The sequence below is a fragment of the Branchiostoma floridae genome, chromosome 6 (genome assembly GCF_000003815.2).
Source record: "Branchiostoma floridae strain S238N-H82 chromosome 6, Bfl_VNyyK, whole genome shotgun sequence".
NCBI lineage: Eukaryota > Metazoa > Chordata > Leptocardii > Amphioxiformes > Branchiostomatidae > Branchiostoma > Branchiostoma floridae.
Window position 1 is genome coordinate 14,691,560 of NC_049984.1, and position 24,696 is coordinate 14,716,255.

The following is a 24,696-nucleotide window of genomic DNA, read 5'->3' on the forward strand; positions in this document are numbered from 1 at the left end:
GAGAAACTTTGCATGACAGCATGGCTGATGTTACTGGGATGGACCAGGGTAGGCAGGTGGAGGCGCTGTGGGGGTGGGGAGGGGGGTGATCCCTAGGCTGTTGAAGTATCCGGAGACTTGGCTCGGTAACTCGGCCAGCACACAGCGAGACAGGGCAGCGGGCGCAGCCTGGAACGGAGGTGAAGGAATGAAAATTAGCATCTACAGATATCCTAAGTTTCCCCTGGTCTGGTGCTGGGGAAAGTCTACTTTTGAAGGGTGGTGCGTGAGTTGTTGTTTATTCATGTAACAGTAATGTTACCAAGAAGTTCTGTTCTGGACTGTGAAAGAAATAATTATGGTTATGTCTACATAAAGAAAACAAGTTGTTATTAACGCTTTTTTGCATTCAGTCATAGATCATGTTATCCCCTTAGTTAACATGCATTGGCATAATACCGGTAGTAAGACTTATACCGGTACATTAAAAATACTGGAACTTAAAGAGATCTACACATGCAACAATAGTTATTTCTGAGCTGTGCACACTTCAGACATCTAGGTGTCCAATACACCATTTACAAAGCATCGATAACAATGCATTCGAAGACAACAAGGCCAAAAGTTTTCAGTATACTTTTTTTTTAAATTTCGGGGTAGGCAGCTCGTCGTGGGACGAACACACTGTCACATTCATTGCCAAATTTATATAGATCATGATTACACATGCTCACGGCACAAGACGAACATGATTCAACAACAATCTTGAATTTCTGTTGGTGACCTACAACTCATGTAAAAGTGTGAAGAACCGTTGCATAATAGCCCGGATCTACGACTGAATGGGCAAAATTGAACGTACGCCATTTTCCCGCCATTTTTATATCTACGCTAGCAGTGAAGTGTTACGTCATAGCGGTTGTGACGGACAGAAGTTAAATGAAAATTCTTGACAGTATACGTCCGTTTTCTCAAGACATTTTGTATGCTCATGCAGGTTTATGTTTTATGCATTTACTGACAGAAAAGGAAGGAACATCAGAGGATGTATAAATGTACATAGCGGCAGTTAATTGTGCCGTGTTTCTTCCTACCGGTATTTTGTACCCCCTCCCAACCACGCGCCCGTTCGCCGTGTAATTCCGCGGCGTGTTACGATTACAATATTACGCTTTTAGCAGGACAAGAGTGGCAGAAAAGTTACACAGAAGAAGTGGCAAGGGTAACCTATAACAGCAACATGTAACTGGAGAAAATGATGCGTTGACAATTTGTCAAATCAGTATGGCTAGAGAAATCGTCGTAAACGTACCGGTATTATGATAATAGATGTTAACCTCAGCCAGTTACTTTACCTTCATCCACAGGGTAACCTATATCCATTGTTTTTAAAAACAGTATTTACCGGTAGGCAAATCAAGTCAACAGACTATGAATTCAAATTACAACAGTTTGAAAATGCTGCAACCACCTTTTGTCAAATTGGTATCATTGAATACCCAGCTTTTAGAATCAATGGATATAGGTCACCCCATGAATAAGTGTTAACAAGCAAGAATATACAATCAATTAGACAGCATGTCACCTTCACTGTAGCAAACCTTGCAGGCAAATATTGTCTACAGAGCATCATTCCACACACAAAAATTAAGGAAAAATAAGAAATGTAATATCATGTTAATACAGCCAAATTATACTAGCAGAGGGTAATTGTCAGAAAGATAAATTTTCAGAAATTATTTTGACAAAATTTTAATAATTCTTTTAATAACCATTAACTTTATAAGAGCATTTTTGCACTTCAATCTGCAGACAAGGCTTGCATACAGCACTTTCTCATGTCCATGAGGCAAAGCAACAAAATACAGATGAAAATCTCATATACAAAAGGTGACTGTCCAATCACTCTTTTGACTGCATGCAAAACATGAAACACAGTTCTCGGTGCAGTTCCAGAGACAACAGCTAGGAGCACTGTTCTCACACCAAACTGGATACAATGTAGATCACCACCCTTGAACAAGTTGACCCTTGAAATTACATGTAGCTGGCTACTTTATAAGTGTCATTTTTTGGTGACACCAAGTGGCTACTGATACCAAAAGAGTGACTGAGTAATGCTCCATGATGAGAGATGAGTTCAAGATGAAAAGTTGAATAAACATATAAGAATTACAACATTGTCTTTAATATTCTTAACTTGAGGATCAGGCTAAAATTGGTAAAGTCCACAAAAACAGGTTTAATCCTTATTTAGTGCTCATTTATATATCATAAACAATAGATATTTCTTATTGCCTGCAAGGTGTGCTAAGGAAGGTGACTCACGATCACTGTTGAGGGGGTGCCACTGCAGGGGGTACTGTCCCCGGTACCTGGAAGGGGGCTGCTTTAGGGGGGTTAGGCGGAATGTTCAGACTGCTGTAGTAAGCCGTCAGCTGGGTGGGGACCTCGGCCAGGACATGCTTGGATAAAGCACCAGCAGGAGCCTGGTATGTGGGGAAAGAGTTTTTTAACATCTATACATTGTAAATTATGTGACACTGTGTTGTCGCCTGGGTACTATCCTCCATAGTTGGCTCATTTCTTTCCATGACTAGCAAGCAAAAAGACATGAGTTAGCAGTAAACTATGAAAGAATTTATGGTACCAAGGCTAGTGTGTGTAAGAATTTCCACTGGCAGAAATTGTAAAAAAACAACACTGACTTAACAATCAAATTATGTACATATATCATCTCATTACAGTGTCTTCCAATTATCAGTTTTGAAGACTATGCACCTAGAACATCACAAATTCACATGCTACTGGAAAGGGTTGCAATCTTCAGGACATATGTTTAAGACATGGTCTGATATGCCAAAAAGCAGATACTGAAGCAACTGGATATGATTTTGGAAACGGTCCACATTATAACTGGCATCCACTAGTTTTTGTCAGTGACACCATTTCCAAAATCATATCCAGTTGCTTGAGTGACTGCTTTCTGGTATATCTTATTACCTGGATGTCTAACCTTTATGGACGTGACATGGTCTGATGTTAAATAGCTACATGTAGATGTATTTCCTTTCAACCTTGAATCAAACATTTTGGGGACAACCTCTGAGAAAATGTTCTAGTAACTGATGATAATAAATTAATGATTAGGTCAGGAATTGAGTACCAAACCTTGCGGTCCTCCCACCAGACTATGGCATGCTGTGAGACCAAGGCATAATAAATGGAAAAAGGTATCAATACTTACACTTTTGAACTGCCTGAATGGCACAAACTGGACGATGTCCCTCTTGACCGGCTCTCCCCGCGGTGACTTCAACAGTCCGTCATCCCCGTCCAGCACCTCCATGTCAGTGAAGTCAGCATCCCCCACCCCCACGATGATGATGGACATGGGGAGGTGCGACGCGCGTACAATGGCCTCCCGGGTTTCAGCCATGTCCGTGATCACGCCGTCTGTCAGCAGTAGCAGGACATAGTAGTTCTAGAAAAAATAGAATGGTTCACTTTTCTTGACTGTGAAATAAATCAATCAATCTGAAGGCATAATGCAATTGACACTTTATGAATTTTGATACATCAAAAATATTTTCAATGGTCTGTTCATACCTTCCTTCAATCACCCCAATGGGAAAGGGATATATATCAATTTAATGAGTTTTCTGGCTTTTTTTGGGTCCTTAATCATATTTCTAAGGAATGAAACATTTGACTTTCATCTTGAACAGTATTGCCCTTGGACGAAACATTTAACTTTCATCCAAACAATGTCAACAGAGATATTAAACTTTAGATAGTAGATTCTACTTTTGGAGCAGAAGGAAATATTCTGCATCTGCTAGCAATGTTGGCTTTGATTGATGACCAATGAAAACCTTCCAACTTACCTTTGCCCCCCCTCCCTGCTGCTGTTCCGCATGAGCAAACTTGGCGACATGTCTGATGATGGGGGCGATGTTGGTGGGGCCGTACAACTGCACCTGACGAATGGCATTCTGGTACGCCTCCACTATGCCCTGCACACCTATGGAACATCAACACCAAACTTTCTTGTGTTTGACACGAAAGAGAAAGACGACTGTACCGGCAAACGACAAAAGGGAACTGGTACTTCCAAAGCCTGATGGCAGAAATCGTTTTCAAGGAGTCCAAATAAGAAACAACACGTAACTCCATTATAACTGTTATGTATCCTTCCCTCAAAACAGGTGAAGTGTTAAGGTTGATTTCTCAGAGTGAAACATGGCTGTACTGTTACAGCACTTTTTTTTCATGCACAAGTTTACGACTTTCAAATCCTTGATAAACCATACCTGCACAGAAAGGATTCTGGGCATTGAAGTTGAGAGGAAATTCATGGGACACCTGTAGGAATTTAAAAAAAAGAAGTCATCAATGATGCAGTAGTGACGGACACCGTCCAGTATCAGACAAACCATGACCGTATATTACAAAACTTGAAAAGCAACAAGGTGTGCGAATATGAATTGCCTAGGACCTACTCAACATTGGGACTTCCTAGTAATATTCTTGTCAAACTAATGAGTAAACAATACACAGTAAAATCTGGCTTTGGCCATAATAGACATCATCCCCCCTCCCCCCCTTAAGTTAAGTTTCCATGAACCCATTGTCTTACCTGGAAATTGGGTGGAATTCTTGCCCCAAATCCAAGTGCAGGGAACAACTTATCACTGCAAGGAGAAAGAAATTGTCTGTCTTCATTTCTACAAACATACACGGGTATGACATTTTCCTGTTAAGTTATGAGACTGAAGTCAACAAATAAACTTTAGGTAAATAACAAGCTGACAAGCTCACGTGAATCCTTGGAGCTACAGTATTACCACAGTGTGACTGCTTGGCTAAGTGAGTTCATTTGATGCAATGTCCTTTCTTTTAAGAAAGGTTTTCTCTTGCATGTATTGTTACAGTAGTTACTTGAACACTTTACACTAGTAAGCAGTACCTATCGTAGTCTTGTACAACTTCCCCCACTGCCATCAGTGCTTTCATGTACTCGTTAGGTGCGTAGGGGTTGATGTAGTGGAGGGAGGTGGTTTGTCGTGGGTCACCATTGGACGCAGTGAAATCTACACCAACCTAGAATGGCACATAGTGTACAACCAATTGTTATTCTTTGCAAAACCTTGTAATGTATATTATAAAGACTTGTGCAATATCCTCTGTTAACACTAATAAAAGCAGATGATATATATTACAGAAAAGATCTTCATATGCAAAAATTTCAGAAAAAAATTTACCGTGAAGTTGATTTGACACCCTGACATGACATAGTCCAGGAATGAATATTCCTTCACAACCTAAGAAAACAAACAAAAAAGTCTTTAAGAAATACGACTTGACAACAAAATCATCTTATACATGAATGCACTTTTCATACAGTCATACATTTGTTGCCATTGATATCTGATAACCAATTTGCTGATAAACCTGAGTATTTCAAATTATAAGTTAACTTTTGAAATTTCATATGACATTCTTCAACAATGCAAACAAGCTCCAAGAGTGACAACAAAACTGACTTTCAGGGACTGCAGAGTGATGACTCCAGAGTTCTTGTAACTTTTCTTCTTGGCCTGCTTCTTAGGGTTGATACAAGGAAACTCCACCTGTCAAACCACAGTCAAGGAACATTATGATACAACAACTGCACATCATAACAAAGTACAGAGACAGCTTTGACAGACAGTTTCTTGCTAATATGTCACTTTGAATTCATGTAACATTCTAGAGAAAAAAATTATCCATCAGCAAATTTGCTGCAACAAACATGCAAGTAATACTTGATGCCAAGGGTTAGTATATTTTTACATCAATGAAGGTTACACATCCTGGTAATGAGATATTCCAAATAGCAGTTGCTCAAGCAACTGGATATCATTTTGGAAATGACCTATTCCATACTAAAATCCAGCTACTTGAATAACTAATAGTTTTTGGAGTCTTCTCCTTTTAGTTGGAAATTGACAGATGATAAAACAAATTCTACATCTGTAGATTTTACAAAGTGTACCATTGGTTTACAAGAAAGATGCTCTTGTGAAAAGTAAAAACGAACTATATATGGAGCTGAGTGGTTCAAGTGCTCAGATAACAATCTGAGCTTGTGTAAGCAATATAGAAGATTGATGATGCTATTAGACCTACCGGTAATCCCTGTGACATCTGTCTGTACGTTGTCTCAAACTGTCCGATAAAGTCATGGCTGCCATCACTGTCCCAGTCATAGCACTTGAACTAGAAGTAGGATTAATTATCAATTATTATTAAGACTAAAAATATCAATATCTGTATCCATCAAACATTATCCAAACAACTGTCAAAAGCAGTGAAACTTCCTTTGCTAATGTCCAATGGTATTTAAGGCTCAACATGATACAAAGATAACTAGAAAGGCAACATTTTAAAAAAAAATGCAGGATGTGGGCGAAGGGAAAAGAAAGCAAAAATCGCAAGAAAAGAAGCAACAAGAAAGGCAACATTTTCGCGAAAATGCAGCAAAAAGAAAAAAAAATTAAAAAATATCATCTGTCCACGGATTCGATGCCGGAGTGCTGGTTTACCACGCGTGAATAATACCACTGACCCAGTGCTACAACATGTTACAGGCGCACGTTTTAACAGGTATACAAATGTATTGCGTTGCTTGAACACGTCCGTTCACCGTTGAATTTGCAAGATTCCAAGGTCCAATTTTCTGAAGATAACGTTTTTGTGTGAAAATTTATCAATCTCGTTCATTCCATGGCGGGCAACTTCTTCAATTGAGCGCCTGTTTGGTCGTCTCAGCTGCTATAGTATTGTCAAACTGCATGCCGAATGCCATTTTGTGTCCTGTGCGTTGATTGGTTCAATTCTGCGTACACCCGAGACAGTCCGCGACTTTGTCCCAATCAAAAAGCTGGAAACGCGGAGTATATGTTGACAGCTTCCATTTTTTCTGAGTTCTGATTGGCTATTATCAAAGTCGATGCCGATTGTGTTCTGTGCGTTGATAGGTTCACCTCTGACGTAAAACCGAGAAAGTGCGACTGTAAGCCAATCAAAAAGCTTGAAACGTGGAGTGCATGTTTACAGCTTCCATTTTTTTCTGATTTCCGGTTGGAATATGCAAATATCTGAGGAAAAACTAAATGTTGGGCGTCGCCCACATAAAAAGAATTTGTGATTAAGGACACTTCCAATGTCTTGTGTCTCACTCACACTAGTTACATGATAGTACATATTACAAGTATAGGTCTGATGAATTTAGATGTTTGTAGCTAAAGCCTTCCAAAAGACATGTCACATGTCTATAGAAAAATGTAACAACAACAGCAACAAAATTACCAGCAGTTTCTTGTCAAAGTCTCGATCACAGAGAGTCTGCATGTTGACTTTAAATGGCTTCCACTTGGGGTTCAAGTTGTTTTTCACAACCTGTATGGCGAAAAAATGGTCATGAAGTAATGACAGTATCATAAACATCAATGTTGTGTTTCAATTCCGGTTACCCAAGCTAAGCTAGCAAAAACTCTTTTATCTCCTCATTGTGGTTGCCATGGTGTTGACATGGTGATGATTGGTACAAATCCAAGTCGCTAGCACCTTTCGGGTTTCACACGTTAATTTGATGAACCTTTTTTTGCTAGGTATGATATCTTAGGTTCACAAGGTTACAGGTACAACAACTGTGTGCAGTAACTCTATCCCTAAAATGACAAATTTCCTCAATGGTCCACTTGAGAATCCCTACCTTAACTGACTACTTATCGATTTTTTCCAAGACCGTAATCGGAAACACAACAATTTGCTATGCCCTAGGCAAAAATTCTGTACACAAATGCCATTGAATTTCAAAACACAAGTATTGTTGATTTTCCTGATAGCGGTTAACCCCACCTCTGTCCTGTAGACCATCTGTTGGGAGGCGTAGTCACACCTGTGGATCTCCAGGTAAGGGTCTGACTTGCTGAAGAAGTCCTGCAGAGGTAGGACAGTAAATTAGTACCTTTTTGACCGAGTTTTGAGTAGACTACCCTTTGGTAAGGTACATTAAATGGAGGGTTCTGTGATGGAGAAGAGCCACACCTCGAGTACTTTCAAGAATGGACCACACATTTAAAAAAAAAAATTACACCTGGGTAGAGTCATGTAAAGTGCCTTTTTCAAGCACACACCATTGGTGGCATGACAATGGATTTGAACCCAGGACGTCTGGTTTGTAGGTCAAACACCCAAAACATTGCACCAACACATCGTTTGACGTAAAAATACCTTGCAAGCAATGCAACAGTTCCCAACTGTAGGATATTGGAATAAAAAGCACAACAAAAAACATTTTCAGTACTTTTTGCAACATACTTAGGCAAGAAAAGTAACATGCACCATGTCGAATGTGTACAGGGCTCTAGCCAGCGTCCGTTTTTCCGTCAATTGACGGAAATTTGTTGCGTCTGACGGAAAAATTTTCAAACCAATCCGTCAACCTTGACGGACAAAAATCCTTGGTGGAAGCTTCAGGCGGCTTGGGGACGCCGTACACGGCCGTAAAAGCCAGGGGACGCCGTACACGGCCGTAAAAGCCACACACTGTTTGTTTTGCTATTGTTATGATTGTTGACAATGTGTGTCGGTGCCCTTTCGCATACGATAATCTCATTAAAACCCGTTTTTCAAGGTCTCAGTTCAGTCCTTCTAATTAATTTTCGCGGTTTTCGTGACGATTGGAATTGGCTGACGGAAAAAAGTTTCGAGCTGGCTAAAGCTCTGAATGTGTAACACCTGAACTTTCTAAGAATTCTATTCTTTTGAAGAATCGAGTCTTGGTAGTGATGTCTTTAGCTTCTTAAGATATCTTATACCTGTCTTTATGATAATGAAAACCCAGAGGCGGCGGCACCGTTTTTCAGTTGTGGGGGCGAATATTTGTCATATCACTAAATCGAGGGCCGAAGGCCCGAGGCGTCGCGCCGGAGGCGCGACCCTTCTAGGGGGGTCCGGGGGCATGCACCCCCGGGAAAATTTCAAATCTAAACCCTCTGAAACGCTATTTCCTGCATTTTGAGGGGCAAATTTTGCTGCCAGATTAAGCTAACTTCAATGGCATTTCTATCAAAAATACATATATAGTTTTAACTTTAGTTATTGAGGGCGACACCCCCAACATATTTTCACTATCTCGAGCGGCGAAGGTACGAGCCGTTGCAGGGTAGGTTCTGGAAATTTTTAAAATCTAGACCCTCTGAAACGCCATTTCCTGTATTTTGAGGGACAAATTTTGCAGACAGACTAAGGTGAATTTAATTAAACTTCTAGTAGAGAAAACGATTTTTGAGGGCGACGACCCACGCACCAACATATTTTGCACTACGTCGTCGTGAGCCCCGAAGACGCAAGCCGCCGCAAGGGAGTTCTGGAGATATTTTTAAATCAGGACACTTTAAATGCCGTTTCCTGCATTTGAGGGGAACATTTTGCTTGTAAAGAAATCTAAAGTTTGATAGTGAAATTTCTACTAGAGAAAGGTTGTGGGGGACGACGCTCCGGTAGCATTTTCCCACCATGCCCAGTGCCGAAGGCGCGAATCCTCACAAGGGAGGTCCTTTGAAATTTTGAAAGCTGGACCCTCTGAAACGTCATTTCCTGCATTTTGAGGGCCAAATTTTGCCAGTAGACTAGCGAGATTTGATCAAATTTCCTTAGTGAAAATATACACAAGAGTTTCAGCTTGATTTTGTGTGTTTCAGCTTATTTCATCGTGGGGGCGTCGCCCCCACGACCTATTTTTTGTGGGGGCGACCGCCCCCACTGCCCCCACGGTGCCGCCGCCACTGAAACCCACCTTGTTGTCCAACTTGCGTGCAAAAAACGTAAGATGGACATGTTCGCTGGTTCCAGACAGTTCCTCCGCAGTCACCTTTATAAACAAGAAAGAGGAAAAATCAACAATTAGGGAAATGTAAAACTGCTTCATTTGACACATAGAAATGCAAAATGCTCTCTCATTGGTCGAACTGATGATTGAGATGCTATCATTGGTTGAACTGCTAATTATGATGGACTATTTACAGGATGGTCTATTTACTACACTAACTCTTTCACACTGCACACCAAATTGCAAACTAACTGATAAGTGGGAGAAAAAATGGACTAAATGATGTTTTCAAAACATTATGATGGGAGATATTCATCATCAGATAAATTTTTTATGACAAATAGTTTTGTACAAATAGTACAAACAGTTAGTGTATGTCTCTTTGATTAAATGCCACAAGACCATATACATTTTCAGAATTGAATATTGGGATGGGCTTGTCATTTTTGTCAGGTTTAAACTGTAATAGATAGTCATAAAAGTCACTCCCACAACAAAACACACATTATTGCTAGATAATGCATCAAGTGAATAAACCATGGAATTTCCTATGTATTCAATGTTTCATATAAACCTACATACCACATGCAAACATGTGTTGGGTACATTAATAATTAATGAGACTAAAAGACCAATACAGTATTGCACAATAATGCTTTATAAATCATGAGAACATGATCACGCTACCACAAAGTGTTAGAGTAAGCATTCTTACATAATTGGCATACCTAAAACACTACGGGCATTCTGGCCCTGAGGAAGGTTCTAGTAGCTGAGGACAGGTTACCAAATAGGTTGTAGATGGAAAACCTCATTTTCCAATGTCAAGAGATTGATTGATGTTTTGGCAATGCCTCAGGGGTGTATCCATATAGAACTGCGATTGAGTCACCAAATATTCCAAAAGCATGCATTATCTAGGGAATTTGCTTTTGGCAACAACTTGCGGGACTCAGGCATTTACATTTGGCAGGTAAGTCTAGAATCTTGGACTATGGAATTGTTACAAAATTATATCAAAATTATAAAGTAAAACCTGTTATCATACAAACCACTCACAGTGACGGAGCCCTTGCCGGCTCTCTTGCCCTCCTTCAGGAGGAGGGGTTGGGTGTAAACCTTGTTAGACACAACCTGCAAATAAAAAAATAGAATTTTAAAAAGATGGAATATACTTTTAGGCATATAAATTACAAGAGTTAGATTTTGTAAACTATATATTTCTTCTTTAAGTTTTGTGAGTTCTTCAATCTATATTTCTTCTTTAATTTTTGTGAGTTGTATTAATTTCTTCTTAAAAGAAAGTCTAGACATGTAATAACCTGACAAACATCTATACATGTACCTGGCCTAAAGTGCATTCCATATACCCGAGGAAGTCATCATCATCAAGGGTAGCGGTGGCATTGTCGATGTCAAACACCTCAAACCTCATCTTCTGAACCTCCTCAAAGTAGTAGTCCACAGTGAAGGGTCTGGCAAAGGTGGGGTTCAAGGTGTTCATGATGTGTTCTGTCCTGCCAGTCTTTTGGGGAAAAACAGTGGTTTTAGTGGCTGATCATGTAACACTTTGGCCACAAAATTTAAAATATTTTTGAGAACAAAATCTTCCTGTTAGTGACATGAACAACTATTGCATATTTGCATCCTTCTTTACTATTCTTTATAGTGTTTGTGAACATGAAAAAAGCAAGCTACACGAGGTCTGTTGAGTTTCTAGACCTTCCTGTTCTACACACTACTACAAACTGGTTTAAAAGATCACAGTTTCTGAACATGTTCATATGGTGCAATGATGTTGCACCCTCCCTCCCTAAATATTGGTATGCAATTCTATGATATCGATCTTATTTATGTAAAGGAATGTTAGGGAATCTTATTTAACCATTAGGGGTCAAACCCCATCCATAGCCTTGGGGCCCAAAAAGGGTGCCCCGAAAGCCTGCAAGCTAGCCTGCTGGGCCCAGGGTTTTCCGTAAACCCTTTACTCCGTGGGACTGAATATTAACAATAATATGTTGTATACTGACACCACCTACCTCATACCAGTGCCCTCCTTGGAACATCTTGAGACGACAGATGGGGTCAGACTTGGAGAGAGCGTCCTTGTCGAGCAGGTTGGCACACGACACCCGCAACTCCACCTTACTGGCAGGGTTGACGGGGGGAGGGGCACCGATGGGGGGCATCCTCGCTGGTACTGGTGATAAAGAACATATATAAGTTATGATATTCAACTGTGTCCTTAAATTGATCAGTATCCCTATATCCCTGTTGGTAGATGTACCAACTACTGAGTATCTAATACAGCTGTGACAAGAAATGGCCATGCCTTCAAGTACCAAAGTCATCAACCAAGGATAAAGTGTTCAAATATTCATACTTTCCTACTCTGAACTATTGTAGTGGTGCTCTTTGCCATTTGCAGTCAGATGTGCAACAAATTTGCAGTCAGATGTGCAGTCAGATGTGCAACTAAGGTTAGCGAGACGGGTCATTTACAAGTGTAATACAACCAGCTGCTGCCTTGCCACATGCCTTCGAAGCTGGTGTGTTATGCCAAAGGGTGTAATATTATGAGATACAGATGTAGAAAGAGATGGTCTCTATTCATTTGCTCACAATCACAAGGACTTATAATTTTGCAGCAGAGTGGAGGAGGTGTTTGATGCGTTTTAAGTTTGCAGTCACAAAGCAAAATGTTTACAATTTCACGAGGAACAGGAACAACCTGTCAATAGTGCAAAAGGTTCTTATGACTTATTGACATTGACAGGAACAAAACCTCAGTACATACATTGTATGTAACGTTAGTTAAACTTATAGTGGCTTATGTGTAAAGCTGATTGATGATGTGGCTTATGATATAATTGATATCAAATAATCAGGTCTATTCTGAGAAGTCTATGACAATGTTCCATGACACTGAATGTTGACTGAGTTGATAAATGTGGAAATGAAACCAGAACAAAAACTTCAATGTATTTTGAATGTGTGATTATTGGCAATAGGCTGAGTTATGAATTTATTGACATGAATATTGGCTAAGAGCAGTGTCCCCCCCCCCCCCCAAAAAAAAAAACACCTGGACTTCTGTTCCGGTCAATTATAACTTATTTTGCACTTGGTGATCTTTCTATTATCCAAACAGCAGTTGTGTGACAACTTGTTCAGAAGAACTTGTGAATAAATTTTTCTTTGCTATGAAGCAAATGTGTGATAAAAATCTCACCTTCCTAGTCGTATATGGAACTTCAGGAGATCCTCTGTACGCTCGGTTTGACAAAGACTATAGTCGACCTCCCCTAAACGCGTCACGACGCCCAATAGGTCACCTGAATATGAGAAAACGTAACGCCTACTTTTAGCTTTGAATCAAAATGATGATTTCACTTCCGGATGATTAGTGCCGCAAAACGACTGCTGTCGTAAAATAGAGGTAGTTGGCAGTCCGGTTACACTAGAAGCGCCCTCTATTGAAGAATACTGGTAACGTTACCGACTAAAATATGCAATGTCATGTAACGTCAAAATTGACACATTTCATCCGATTCTGTGACCTTAAACATTGTTAACTTTATGAAATGACATCCTAGGAAGATACTAGGACTGTTAAGGATAACTCGCCTAGCTCTGTAAGTCTTGAAGGAGTTTTAATACTGTGAAACAGGTGTATAATAATTACAGGTTTGCGATAGCATAACCTTTTTTGTTTTCGTTAGCGGAGTAGGGCGCCGCCATGTTGTATTATAGGGCGCCGCCATGTTGGATGATGTCAAGGGAGTGAGGCATGCTGGGAGTGAGGCATGCTGGGAGTGAGGTATGCCGGGAAAGTTGGTGCCATGTTGTGTGAGGCATGTTGGGAAATGTGTCGTCATGTTTGGTGTGGGGCATGCTGGGATTGAGGCATCTTGGGGAAGCTGTGGTTATGTTTTGAGCTTGTTGTTGCGGGCTTGTCGGAAGATATAGGCACCACAGTTTCACGGTTTGTTTGTAACAAGGACAACAAAACAATAACAATGAGATGGTTGTTTATTATGCGATTTTGATGTGTTAACGGTGCAGTGGTATATTGTGAACTTGTTGTGACGGACTTGTCGGAAAGACATGTAGGGACGACAGCCGCACAACAGATGATTAGTCTGTATTAAACAAGGACAACAAAACAACAACAACAATGGCCATGGGATGGTGGCTTTATATGCGATTTTGATGTGTTAACGATGCTGTGGAATATGTGAACTTGCTGTGACGGACTTGTCGGAAAGACATGTAGGGACGACAGCCGCACAACAGATGATTAGTCGGTTTTAAGGAAGGACAACAAAAGAACAACAACAATGGCCATGGGATGGTGGTTTTATATGCGATTTTGATGTGTTAACGATGCTGTGGAATATGTGAACTTGCTGTGACGGACTTGTCGGAAAGACATGTAGGGACGACAGCCGCACAACAGATGATTAGTCTGTTTTAAACAAGGACAACAAAACAACAACAATGGGATGATGGTAACGATGCTGTGGAACGTTGTGAACTTGTTGTGACGGACTTGTCGGAAAGACCAGTAGGGACGACAGCCGCACAGCAGATGATTAGTCTGTTTTAAACAAGGACAACAAAACAACAACAATGGGATGGTGGTAACGATGCTGTGGAACGTTGTGAACTTGTTGTGACGGACTTGTCGGAAAGACATGTAGGGACGACAGCCGCACAACAGATGATTAGTCTGTTTTAAACAAAGACAACAAAACAACAACAATGGGATGGTGGTTTTATATGCGATCTTGATGTGTTAACGATGCTGTTTAATGTTGTGAGCTTTGTGGACTTGTGGACTTGTCGGAAAGACATTCCATAGTAGCGACGACAGCCGCACAACAATGATGGTCAGTCAGTGTTGTGGTGAGGTAGTGGTTTTGCATGAGATTAAAATGTTATATGAGTCATAGCTGTTCATTTTTGTATATTAAGTTTTGCTTCTTACAATATGTAATGATATGCCTTGACAGGGCGGTTTTGGAATTCAACAAAGTAGAATTTGATATGGTAAATGATTCAGAATTAAAATAAATGTTTACCGATGTTTCTGACAACGATTTTCTTCCTCTGATAAACAATGGTATTCTTGGACATGTAACTAATTCTTTTGGATTCTGATTTGAAGACGACCACGTTAACGAAAAAGAAATGACACAGAGATAGGGATTTACGTACACTGGGCACGGGAGACTTTGAACGTATACTAACTGCGACGTCATAATGCTATGTCACTCGGTCTGTTGCTCTCCTGAATTGCCTTAGAAATAAATCTCTCGTCTTTATATTCTGTCTTACCTGACAGACAGTTACACAGCTGTCCGCTCACATCACACAACATTGTTACTAGTACTTTATCTCGGTCTGTTGCAGTTCACATTATCAAATTTAACGAATTACCGGAAACCGTCTGAGAATAATAATCATGGCACAATATAGACTAATACATGCCGGTACATACAGCAACCATTGCGTTGTATCTAGCTTGTTGCAAGTGACGGACTGAAATGCAACATCAGCTTGCATACATAATATTTGTAAGGTCCCGTTGATGTATTACTCCAAATTACGGCCCAAAAAAGTAAGCGGCTGCACGGAGGTGTTTTTTTAGCGATGAGAATTTTCCTTTTATCCAGCCCAACTGATCTCTAACGTTAGATTGGTGAAAGTTTCTTTCTACTTCAAGAAATTAGCAGGCAATGTTCGGTAGCTGCGGTCTGGGTCGGAGGCACACAGTTCTGAGTTGTGCAGTCCCCGTTGCGGTGTGTACTAACTTCATGCATGTTCTAATTGTCATATAAGACTGAATGTTTAGCTGTTGTCGTAAAGTTTTTACAAGATAAAACGTAAATGAGCGCAACAAATAATAAATAGAATAAATATATTTCAAGTGCGTTCATTTTGTACGCGCCCATGTGAAACACGTATTTTTGCATGCCATTACTCCCAATGCAGTTAAAAACTCATGAATGAGACCTTACGTGCGTCTGTATGGGATTTCCACCATTCGTAAATCCGCACATGGTTTGATTTGGACCGTCGTCGTCTGAGTCAATTACATTACTTGTATATTCTTTGATACACATAATAGACTAGACAATACGTATTTGTGTCTGTAAAGTCAAATACTAGTAATGCAGACAATACGTGTACATCAGTCCATAAACTGGCGTCAGTATTTCCATAGTTGTAGCAGCGCAATCTTGGCTGTACGCGGCTCTGCTCCGGTCTGGCATTTTCATCTCATGGCCTTGCTCCTTAGGGCGACGTTGTTCCGGATTTTGCATGGCTCCCAGCCTTGGTCCCGCCAGTTGTTGCAATTTGCATACGGGCGTCCTTCCCCACAGTGATACAGCTCGTCTTCCAGCGCAAGCCATCAGCGACGTCCGTTGCGGCGGGAGGAGTCGGTCTTGCCCGTGTTTATCTCTCTTGCCCGACCTGTGCAGAGATTGAGAGAGAACATGCACACGTATATCAACTTGAACGCTCTAGCCGATTGAAATATCCAAGCTATTTCAAAATGATACTTCGCTTTTGAATAAGAATAAGAATTATAAGAAATAGAGTAAGAATGATAAGAAATGTAATAATATATCCCTTTAGAAGGAATCAAATTGAATACATATCTGTTTTGAAAATGAGATATATCATTACAGTTTAGCAGTTCCGTAGCCCTATTGTGTTCTACTGTTACACACAATGTCCGAAATCTGGGACGGAATCCTCGGGAGACAACCCAAACGACGTTGTTTTCCGGACACTGCATACCACAAGACATATCCCATTTTTAAAACAAATATATATATATATATACTGACAAAAAGAACAGGTCAAGTGCATTGACGTACAAATTAAAAAAAGTACGAAGCTAACAATTTGATAATCTTTACTGACAAAAAGAACAGGTCAAGTGCATTTACGTACAAATTAAAAAAAAGTACGAAGCTAACAATTTGATAATCTTTGATAAACTACTAATTTGTATACCTGGCTCTGATCAAACCAGACAAAGGAACTTTTCTAAGATCCTCTTCGGTACGCAGAAGTGGAAGCTGAGTTACTTACCAAAGTGAAAGGGAGTGTGTTGACTTCGTGGCAGCAGGTGTAATTGATCATCAGAGACCAGCTCAAGACCCGTGGCGTGGCTTTTTTCCCCTCTGTCTGGCAGCGAAATGACTGCTTGGCTGGGAGTCAGCTTGGCTTGGCCTTTCATCTGCATTACGCAATATGAACACTAGGCAGTGAATGTCATTGCTCAGCAACCATGGGTTATTCCATAGTGGAGACGAGGGAAAGGGACGATATTCGATAAACGATATTCAAATCCCTGTCGAAATCATCGAAACTGGACCGGACTCTTATTTTCCGACTTTCCCGACAAAAACGGCAGACGTGAGGTCAGGGCTGTAGGATGGGTTGAAACCAGGAGTAGGATGATCATGAAAAAAAGGGACGACGAAGAGCGGAGATGAGATGAAGCGACAGGTGGTTGACAAGTCACGCCTGGCCGAGGAACTGGTCGCTTTGAACAAACCGCCGACCTAATAGCTAACCAGAGGAAGCCACAGAACAACTCCAGGACCAACATCGTGCCAGCGAAAATATGAAGGTGGGTTTCACCCAGATCATTATTACCGATTTGGAACTACTGTTGATTGTTTACCCAGATGTTCTGTTCGCGAAAATATCGTGTTGAGGCTTATCCGCAAAGAACGTTGGAGAAGCAAAATTTATTCTTGATTTCTACGGAAACCTAACTGTTCCATACAAAAGTGCTTCGTTAGGCTTTTAAAACATTGAAATGTCTCTCAAGAATATTCCTGCATGTTTGAATGACCAGTTCCTCGGCCAGGCGTGACTTGTCAACCACCTGTCGCTTCATCTCATCTCCGCTCTTAGTCGTCCCTCTTTTCATGATCAACCTACTCCTGGTTTCAACCCATCCTACATAGCAGCCCTGACCTCACGTCTGCCAATCTGACAAGAAAAAAATAAAAGAATCACACAAGACATATTCTCCAAACATTCCATTCACGTGATTGCGCGATTTTGTGTAACATACTATATTAGTTTCCCTGTACAGGGTATTGCACGCGAATGATACTAATGTATTACGAATTACGTTACCTCGTGAGGCTTACTTCAACACTTAGAGTTGGATTCAACTATCTTAAGTTAACTAGTTCTGCATCAAAGTATCAATTTTATGTTGTTTGGAAGTGACGACGAACATTTTTTAGAGGCGGCGGCAGTGAATTTCTTACTTTTAAGGTTTGGGCGAAATATTATTGGCCGAATTTTCAGCATGTGCAGCATGGAAGGCGTGACAAGTGGGACTGAGGGTATTCTCCCCGGGAACAGTTTGAACTATTGACCCCTTGAAACGCTATTTCCTGCATTGTGGTGAGAAAATTTGGCTAGCAGACAAAGCTACGCATAATAACATGAGTGAAAAAATACACATGTGCACAGGCGTTATAGTAATACGTTTTTGAGGGTATTCTAGTGCGTTGACTTGTGATATGACAGGGCAGCGTAACTGTAAATACTAACAAATTTCACGTAACTCTACTGTACAGTGTGGCATGCAAGTTGATTGTTTATAAACTACACTAGCTGACCTTAGCTGTTCACACGCCCTTAATGTCACTGTTATTAACCTTCCCTGTGATGTGAGAAACATAATCCCGATGCAGCTGTGCGGCTAACTGACAGGTGGGTGACGACTTAGTGACCCGTAGTAAGCTGCGACGTGATTCTCTGTAATTGAAACTACCAACTGCGCTCTTCTGACAACTCAAACATTTTAAGGGACAGTTCGTTATATTATTTACATTCCATTTTCTTTGCTATGAGAGGGAAACGATTGTGGTCACACACTAACCCTTTACATACACGTATCAGAACACTTGCGATAATTAGACCTGACCAGAACGTCAAATTAACGCGTTAACGGTGAATCACGGTGAGTCACGGACACGTTCGATCAGAACTCTTGGTGTACTGGAAACGTTTAAACATTATTTGTGTACAATATCATTTTTAACGAGCCAGTCTTTTAACTTGCATCTGCTACCTTTTTATCTACTGGTTAAAACCCCGATGATCCGTTAATGAATGAATCTTACATACTTAGAAATTACTAGCTGTATAAAACTAGTATAGGCCTTTCCTTTTCGACGGTTGTCATACAAGCACACCAGGTACCTTCAATGGTCAGAAAATGAACACTTTCCTTGCCGCGTGTAATATTTTCACCACGTTTGAAGTCATTTGAACAAGTATTTATTGCATGCAATTCTGAGTATATTTGTCTAGAACCCTAGGCCCAACCATATTTTGATCGCAGCTACCGATAGTGCACAGATGGAATGTGACTGCCGATGCTAAATCGTGCAAGTGTGTCTGATGTTTGAAAAAGACGTAATTTGAGAAAGTAAATCGTTGTTTTGAATAGCAAAATTACGGGTAAATAGTGACGCTACCAACAAAGTTATATATATATATATATGCCCTGTGTCCCCATTGTGTTTTATTGTTTTTAAAAAGTTGGCAAAGAATGTCAGACCTGCCTTTATAGGGATTTTCGACGAATGGAATTATGACGTTCACCATGTGGAGCGGACAAAATGTGGCAATAAAAGCGGTACCTAAAATACAACGAGAAAAACTTTAAAATTTACCGAAGCGTCTGCCTCAGGGTTTCTACGATTGTTCACTACGTGGGGCGTGCAGAATATGGTATTGGAAGCAGGTCTTAAAATTTGCATTAAGCTAACAATGATACGGGTGAAACCCACCTTCATGCTTTCCTTGGGGTGGCGTCAGCTCTGGAGTTGGGGAATTGTGTAGAGGCTGTTGGAACTATGGCTTCCTGGCTACGTCGGCGACCGGTTCCTCGGACGTGCCTTGTCGACCACCGGTAGCTTAATCTGATCTCCGCTCCTCGTCGTCCCATCATCCTGCACCTGGTTTTAACCCACCTGCAGCCCCAACCTCGTGTCTGCTGAGTTGACATGTACAAAAAAAAGGAATTGCACCAAACTTGAAAGCGTGAACATATTCTCGAAACATAGAAAAACACCATAGTTCTAACACAATCTGATCTGTATATTGCACAACCCCACGCAAACTCGACGTGAAACATCTGGAATGTGGATATGGTTACACTGCGTCCCAGATTACGGACAACGTCCCAGATTACGGACAAGAAACAATAGCCCCTTCAGATTAGTGCTTGATGGCCGGGGTGCGTGAGAGATGTCGAACCCACAAATTAAAAAAAAATTAAACAGCCCAAAAGAAGAGAAATTACGAATGTTGCATCGGCATGATGGCCACCATAATGAAAACGTACCTATTAACGTTGATCATACCCATACATACCTTAAGTTTTTTTTTACAAGGGAATTGGAGTTTGCTCGTTTTTTGTTCTTGTTATCATTTGTAACGTACTTTTCGTTCCCCCAAAACTGTCCGACTGGGTCCTTTTATGGACATATGCCGCCGGCGTTAGTCGAACACAGTCACATTAAAAAAAAACACCTACCTCGTTTTCTGCCCAAATTTTTAGAAGTACTGTCCTTGCCTGTTTACTTCCGGCACAAAACATATTGTGGTGATCCGACGGGCGGCAACACGTCTCTAGACTCTGTGAAAAAGTCTAGGAGCTACAGCGGACTCCTCAGCGGTACAATTCCCAAAATAAAAGTGGAAGAACTCCCAGAGACTGGTAGCCTGGATGCTACCCTGATCTCTATAAATTTCATCGCGCGGAGACTCTAACTCAGGGGTTCCCAGGTCTGTTGTAGAGTTTTCTTCGGGCAGGTCCCCCCCTGGAACCGAGGAGTTGGTCTGTGTTATTCTGTAACTGTTTGAGTCCCGCCTACACACAGAAATTTGGCTAGTATATGCAAATTTCTCGGCCATGATTCGGTAAAAACGATGTAAATACAATTAATATTAATGACTATGCAAAATTTTATTAAACTAAGTAAAAAGATTTTTAAAAATAAGTCGAAACCAAGTAAAAAGAATTTTAAAAAATAAGTCGAAACCAAGTAAAAAGATTTTTAAAAATAAGTCGAAAGATTTTTTATAGTAAAAAGATTTTTAAAAATAAGTCGAAACCAATTAAAAATATTTTAGAAAATTAGTCGAAACCAAGTAAAAAGATTTTAGCAAATAAGTCGAAACCAAGTAAAAAGATTTTTAAAAATAAGTCAAAAGTTTTTATAGTAAAAAGATTTTAAAAAATAAGTCGAAAGTTTTTTTATAGTAAAAAGATTTTTAAAAATAAGTGGAAACCAAGTAAAAATATTTTAAAAAATAAGTCGAAACCAAGTAAAAACATTTTTAAAAATAAGTCGAAATCAAGTAAAAACATTTTTAAAAATAAGTCGAATTTTTTTATAGTAAAAAGATTTTAGAAAATAAGTCGAAACCAAGTAAAAAGATTTTAAAAAATGAGTCGAAACCAAGTAAAAACATTTTTAAAATAAATCGGAACCAAGTAAAAAGATTTCTAAAAATAAGTCGAAAGTTTTTTTTATGGTAAAAAGATCTTTAAAAATAAGTCAAAAGTTTTTTATAGTAAAAAGATTTTTAAAAATAAGTCGAAACCAAGTAAAAAGATTTTTAAAAATAGTCGAAAGTTTTTTTTTGTAAAAAGATTTTTTAAAAATAAGTCGAAACCAATTAAAAATATTTTAGAAAATTAGTCGAAACCAAGTAAAAAGATTTTAAAAAATAAGTCGACAGTTTTTTTTATAGTGAAAAGATTGTAAAAAATAAGTCGAAACCAAGTAAAAAGATTTGTAAAAATAAGTCGAAACCAAGTTAAAAGATTTTTTTAAAAATATGTCGAAACCAAGTAAAAAGATTTTTGAAAATAAGTCAAAACCGAGTAAAAAGATTTTAAAAAATAAGTCGAAACCAAGTAAAAATATTTTAGAAAATTAGTCGAAACCAAGTAAAAAGATTTTGAAAAATAAGTCGAAAGTTAGTAAAAAGATTTTAGATAATGAGTCGAAACCAAGTAAAAAGATTTTTTAAAATAAGTTAAAAGTTTTTATAGTAAAAAGATTTTAAAAAATAAGTCGAAAGTTTTTTTATAGTAAAAAGATTTTTAAAAATAAGTCGAAACCAATTAGTAAGTAAAAACATTTTTTAAAATAAGTCGAAACCAAGTAAAAACATTTTTAAAAATAAGTCGAAACCAAGTAAAAACATTTTTAAAAATAAGTCGAATTTTTTTATAGTAAAAAGATTTTAGAAAATAAGTCGAAACCAAGTAAAAAGATTTTTTAAAAATAAGTCGAAAGTGTTTTTATAGTAAAAAGATTTTAAAAAGTTAGTCGAAACCAAGTAAAAAGATTTTTAAAAAATAAGTAGAAAACATCCTGCATGAGTAACTTTGATATAAAACAGCATCCCCTAATCTTGTTCCCCTGTTTTGGATAACACAGATACATGTATATGTATACAAATTTTAAATCAAGCTGACTTCTGCTGACAAGTGGGAGGAGATGATTTTTTCTCGATCTCGATCACTAACAGTTACTTGCCCTAATCCACACCGTGAGAAAGCCACCAGGTGCAATCCGAAGAAACAGTTGATTGACATTTGAATGACAGGTCGTGACTTACCCGATATTGCCCGGATTAAGCTTTAGGTGCCCCCAGAGAGACCCGGCGCGGGTCTGGGGGCACGTAGGGGTTACTATCTTTTCAACCCTGTAACGTAGGCATTTTTCATCCTACTACAACGAAACTTGGACACAACTTACAGAAGTATATGTACATAACAGCCATCAAGTTATACTTAAGGAAATAGATCTAGTCAAAGGTTTGAATGAAATTACGGCCATCACCAACAGCTACTTGACCTTTAGAAAAACGTTTTGAAATTGCATGATGCATATAAATGGAAAGATGTCATTCGAAACAAAGGAAGGTAAGAAGACTTTCGTTGGCTTTTCGTTGTCTTTGGGCTTGCTGGTATACTTAGGACTTTTGAAACAGCTCATATCACAACATCATAGGAAATGTCAAATAATCAATAAGCTAATACATATATAAGATGTGATCTTAACCGCATGGAAATTGTCCGTTTGTCACATGGACTTTCTATATTTGTCAACCTTCACAGATATAGTCTGTTTGTATACAAACTTTGTAACATGGATATTCTACATTTGTGAAACCTCGCTGAACTTGTCTGTTTCTGACATGGTTTTTCTGACAAAGTGACATTTGTCAACCCTCACTAAAGTTGTCCGTGTTTGTGACGTGGAACTTTCTTTCCTCTGCCTCCTTGTTTCAATTGTGAAAAAAAGCGACCACAAAATCAACTGACTAAACCCTGATTCAACATTTTCTAAGTTTGTCGAGATATTTACAAAAACGGACTTGTCATGCAATACGTGTTTTCCACGTATGTTTTATACATGTTATGTAGTTGTGGCTGATAGATTTAGTATATCATGCGCCAGTCCCCACCACAGCCTAAGGAATGTTTGTAGAATATGTCCAAGCTTTCGAGGTTGGTGTAATTTTTTTTTTTTTACATTTTTTTGTCAACTTGGCAGAAACGAGGTCAGGGCAGTAGGACGCTGTCAGGAGCAGGATGATCATGAAGAAGGGACGAAGAGGAGCGGATATATGAGATGAAGCGATAGGTAAATGCTCTTTACCTGTCCTTTTTGGCCGGGTTGTTAATGGGTCTTATCATAATGATATTCAAAAAATTATTGCAACTAAGGCTTGCAGTAAAAAAAAACAATTTCATCATCACGGACGCTTCTAGTTGAATCAAATGTCAAAGTTTGCGCTACCAAAGAATTATTTCTGTACGAAGCAGAAACACTGTCACAACGATCGTACAGATAATTTGAAAATGGAATATATCTTGTCGTATGCAGTGTCTGGAAAAAGTGTTTGGGTTGTCTCCAGAGGATTGCGCCCCAGATTTAGGACTTTGTGTGTAACATTAGAAGGTACGGGTATATCCTATTTTAAAACAGATATAATTCCAATTTGATAACTTCAAAAGACATGTATTATTGTATTTCTTTTCATTCTTATTACCTGTTTGAAAAAGCAGGTCTTGATTCTGGTAGGGATGTTTGTGATTCCGGACCGTTTGCGATCACGTTTGCTATGGGGATAGATATTGTGAGTCATTGTGCTACAGCGCGCATTAGAAGTTTGCAGCAGTTTTGTGGTTTGTTTAAAAAAATATTTACACCCCTTTTTGACAGGAGTAGAGTGGTCCTAGTTTATCTGGTAATTCTAGAGCAAACCAGCTGGGCAATAAATACCCCTGTCAAGCTGGTCAATTAGGCACCACTGTGTGCAGGGGTGAATCACTATGTACACATTAGGGATATGAAGCCAGTGGCTGCACAGATCCACAACTAGGAGAAAGAGGAACTGTGACCATCCCTGTCACCTCTGTATGGAATGAATGAACCAATACATCAGTATACACATTGGGAATATGTGCCAGGTGCAGGTGTAACAATAGGAAATAAAAATGCAATGGTGAGGTTACAAGAAGGTGTAGTTTTGGATCTCACTGTTTACCATAGGTAGATATATAAGAACAATGATGGAATAATTTTGCCAAACGTCAAACCCTAACAACCTAACATGATAGTGCAAGAGTCTTTTCTTTGGCAGGTCTTTAGAAGTGTTTTTGAACGTCGATTTTAATTTTTATGTTAATTCCCTAACATGAGTTACTCACGCGCAAACCTGTTCTCGTATTTGCTGGAACAGCTAATATTACACTC

General features: G+C 39.3%; 1 protein-coding gene and 2 long non-coding RNA genes across 3 annotated transcripts in view; 1 reads left to right on the forward strand and 2 right to left on the reverse strand.

Moving 5' to 3' along the window:
- Positions 1-13,275, reverse strand: part of LOC118417698 (copine-3-like) — a gene marked incomplete in the record, with an annotated part of 16,211 nt that extends 2,936 nt beyond the window's left edge. The window contains 16 exon segments of the mRNA XM_035823364.1: positions 2-168; positions 3,227-3,463; positions 3,867-4,003; positions 4,293-4,344; positions 4,619-4,673; positions 4,949-5,082; positions 5,244-5,303; positions 5,526-5,612; positions 6,151-6,240; positions 7,333-7,422; positions 7,885-7,965; positions 9,827-9,901; positions 10,919-10,993; positions 11,205-11,384; positions 11,899-12,059; positions 13,092-13,275. Of these exon segments, the coding sequence (XP_035679257.1) occupies positions 31-168; positions 3,227-3,463; positions 3,867-4,003; positions 4,293-4,344; positions 4,619-4,673; positions 4,949-5,082; positions 5,244-5,303; positions 5,526-5,612; positions 6,151-6,240; positions 7,333-7,422; positions 7,885-7,965; positions 9,827-9,901; positions 10,919-10,993; positions 11,205-11,384; positions 11,899-12,048 (1,641 nt within the window).
- A 1,536-nt stretch (positions 13,276-14,811) lies between these two features.
- On the reverse strand, positions 14,812-20,880 carry LOC118417839. The gene is made up of 4 exons (XR_004831395.1): positions 20,451-20,880; positions 19,702-19,907; positions 16,967-17,114; positions 14,812-16,339 (listed from the first exon to the last, which is right to left on the reverse strand). It is a non-coding gene; the product is annotated as an uncharacterized LOC118417839 (long non-coding RNA).
- LOC118417840 lies at positions 17,142-23,948 on the forward strand. The gene is made up of 2 exons (XR_004831396.1): positions 17,142-17,510; positions 23,491-23,948. It is a non-coding gene; the product is annotated as an uncharacterized LOC118417840 (long non-coding RNA).
- Positions 23,949-24,696: the final 748 nt, after the last annotated feature.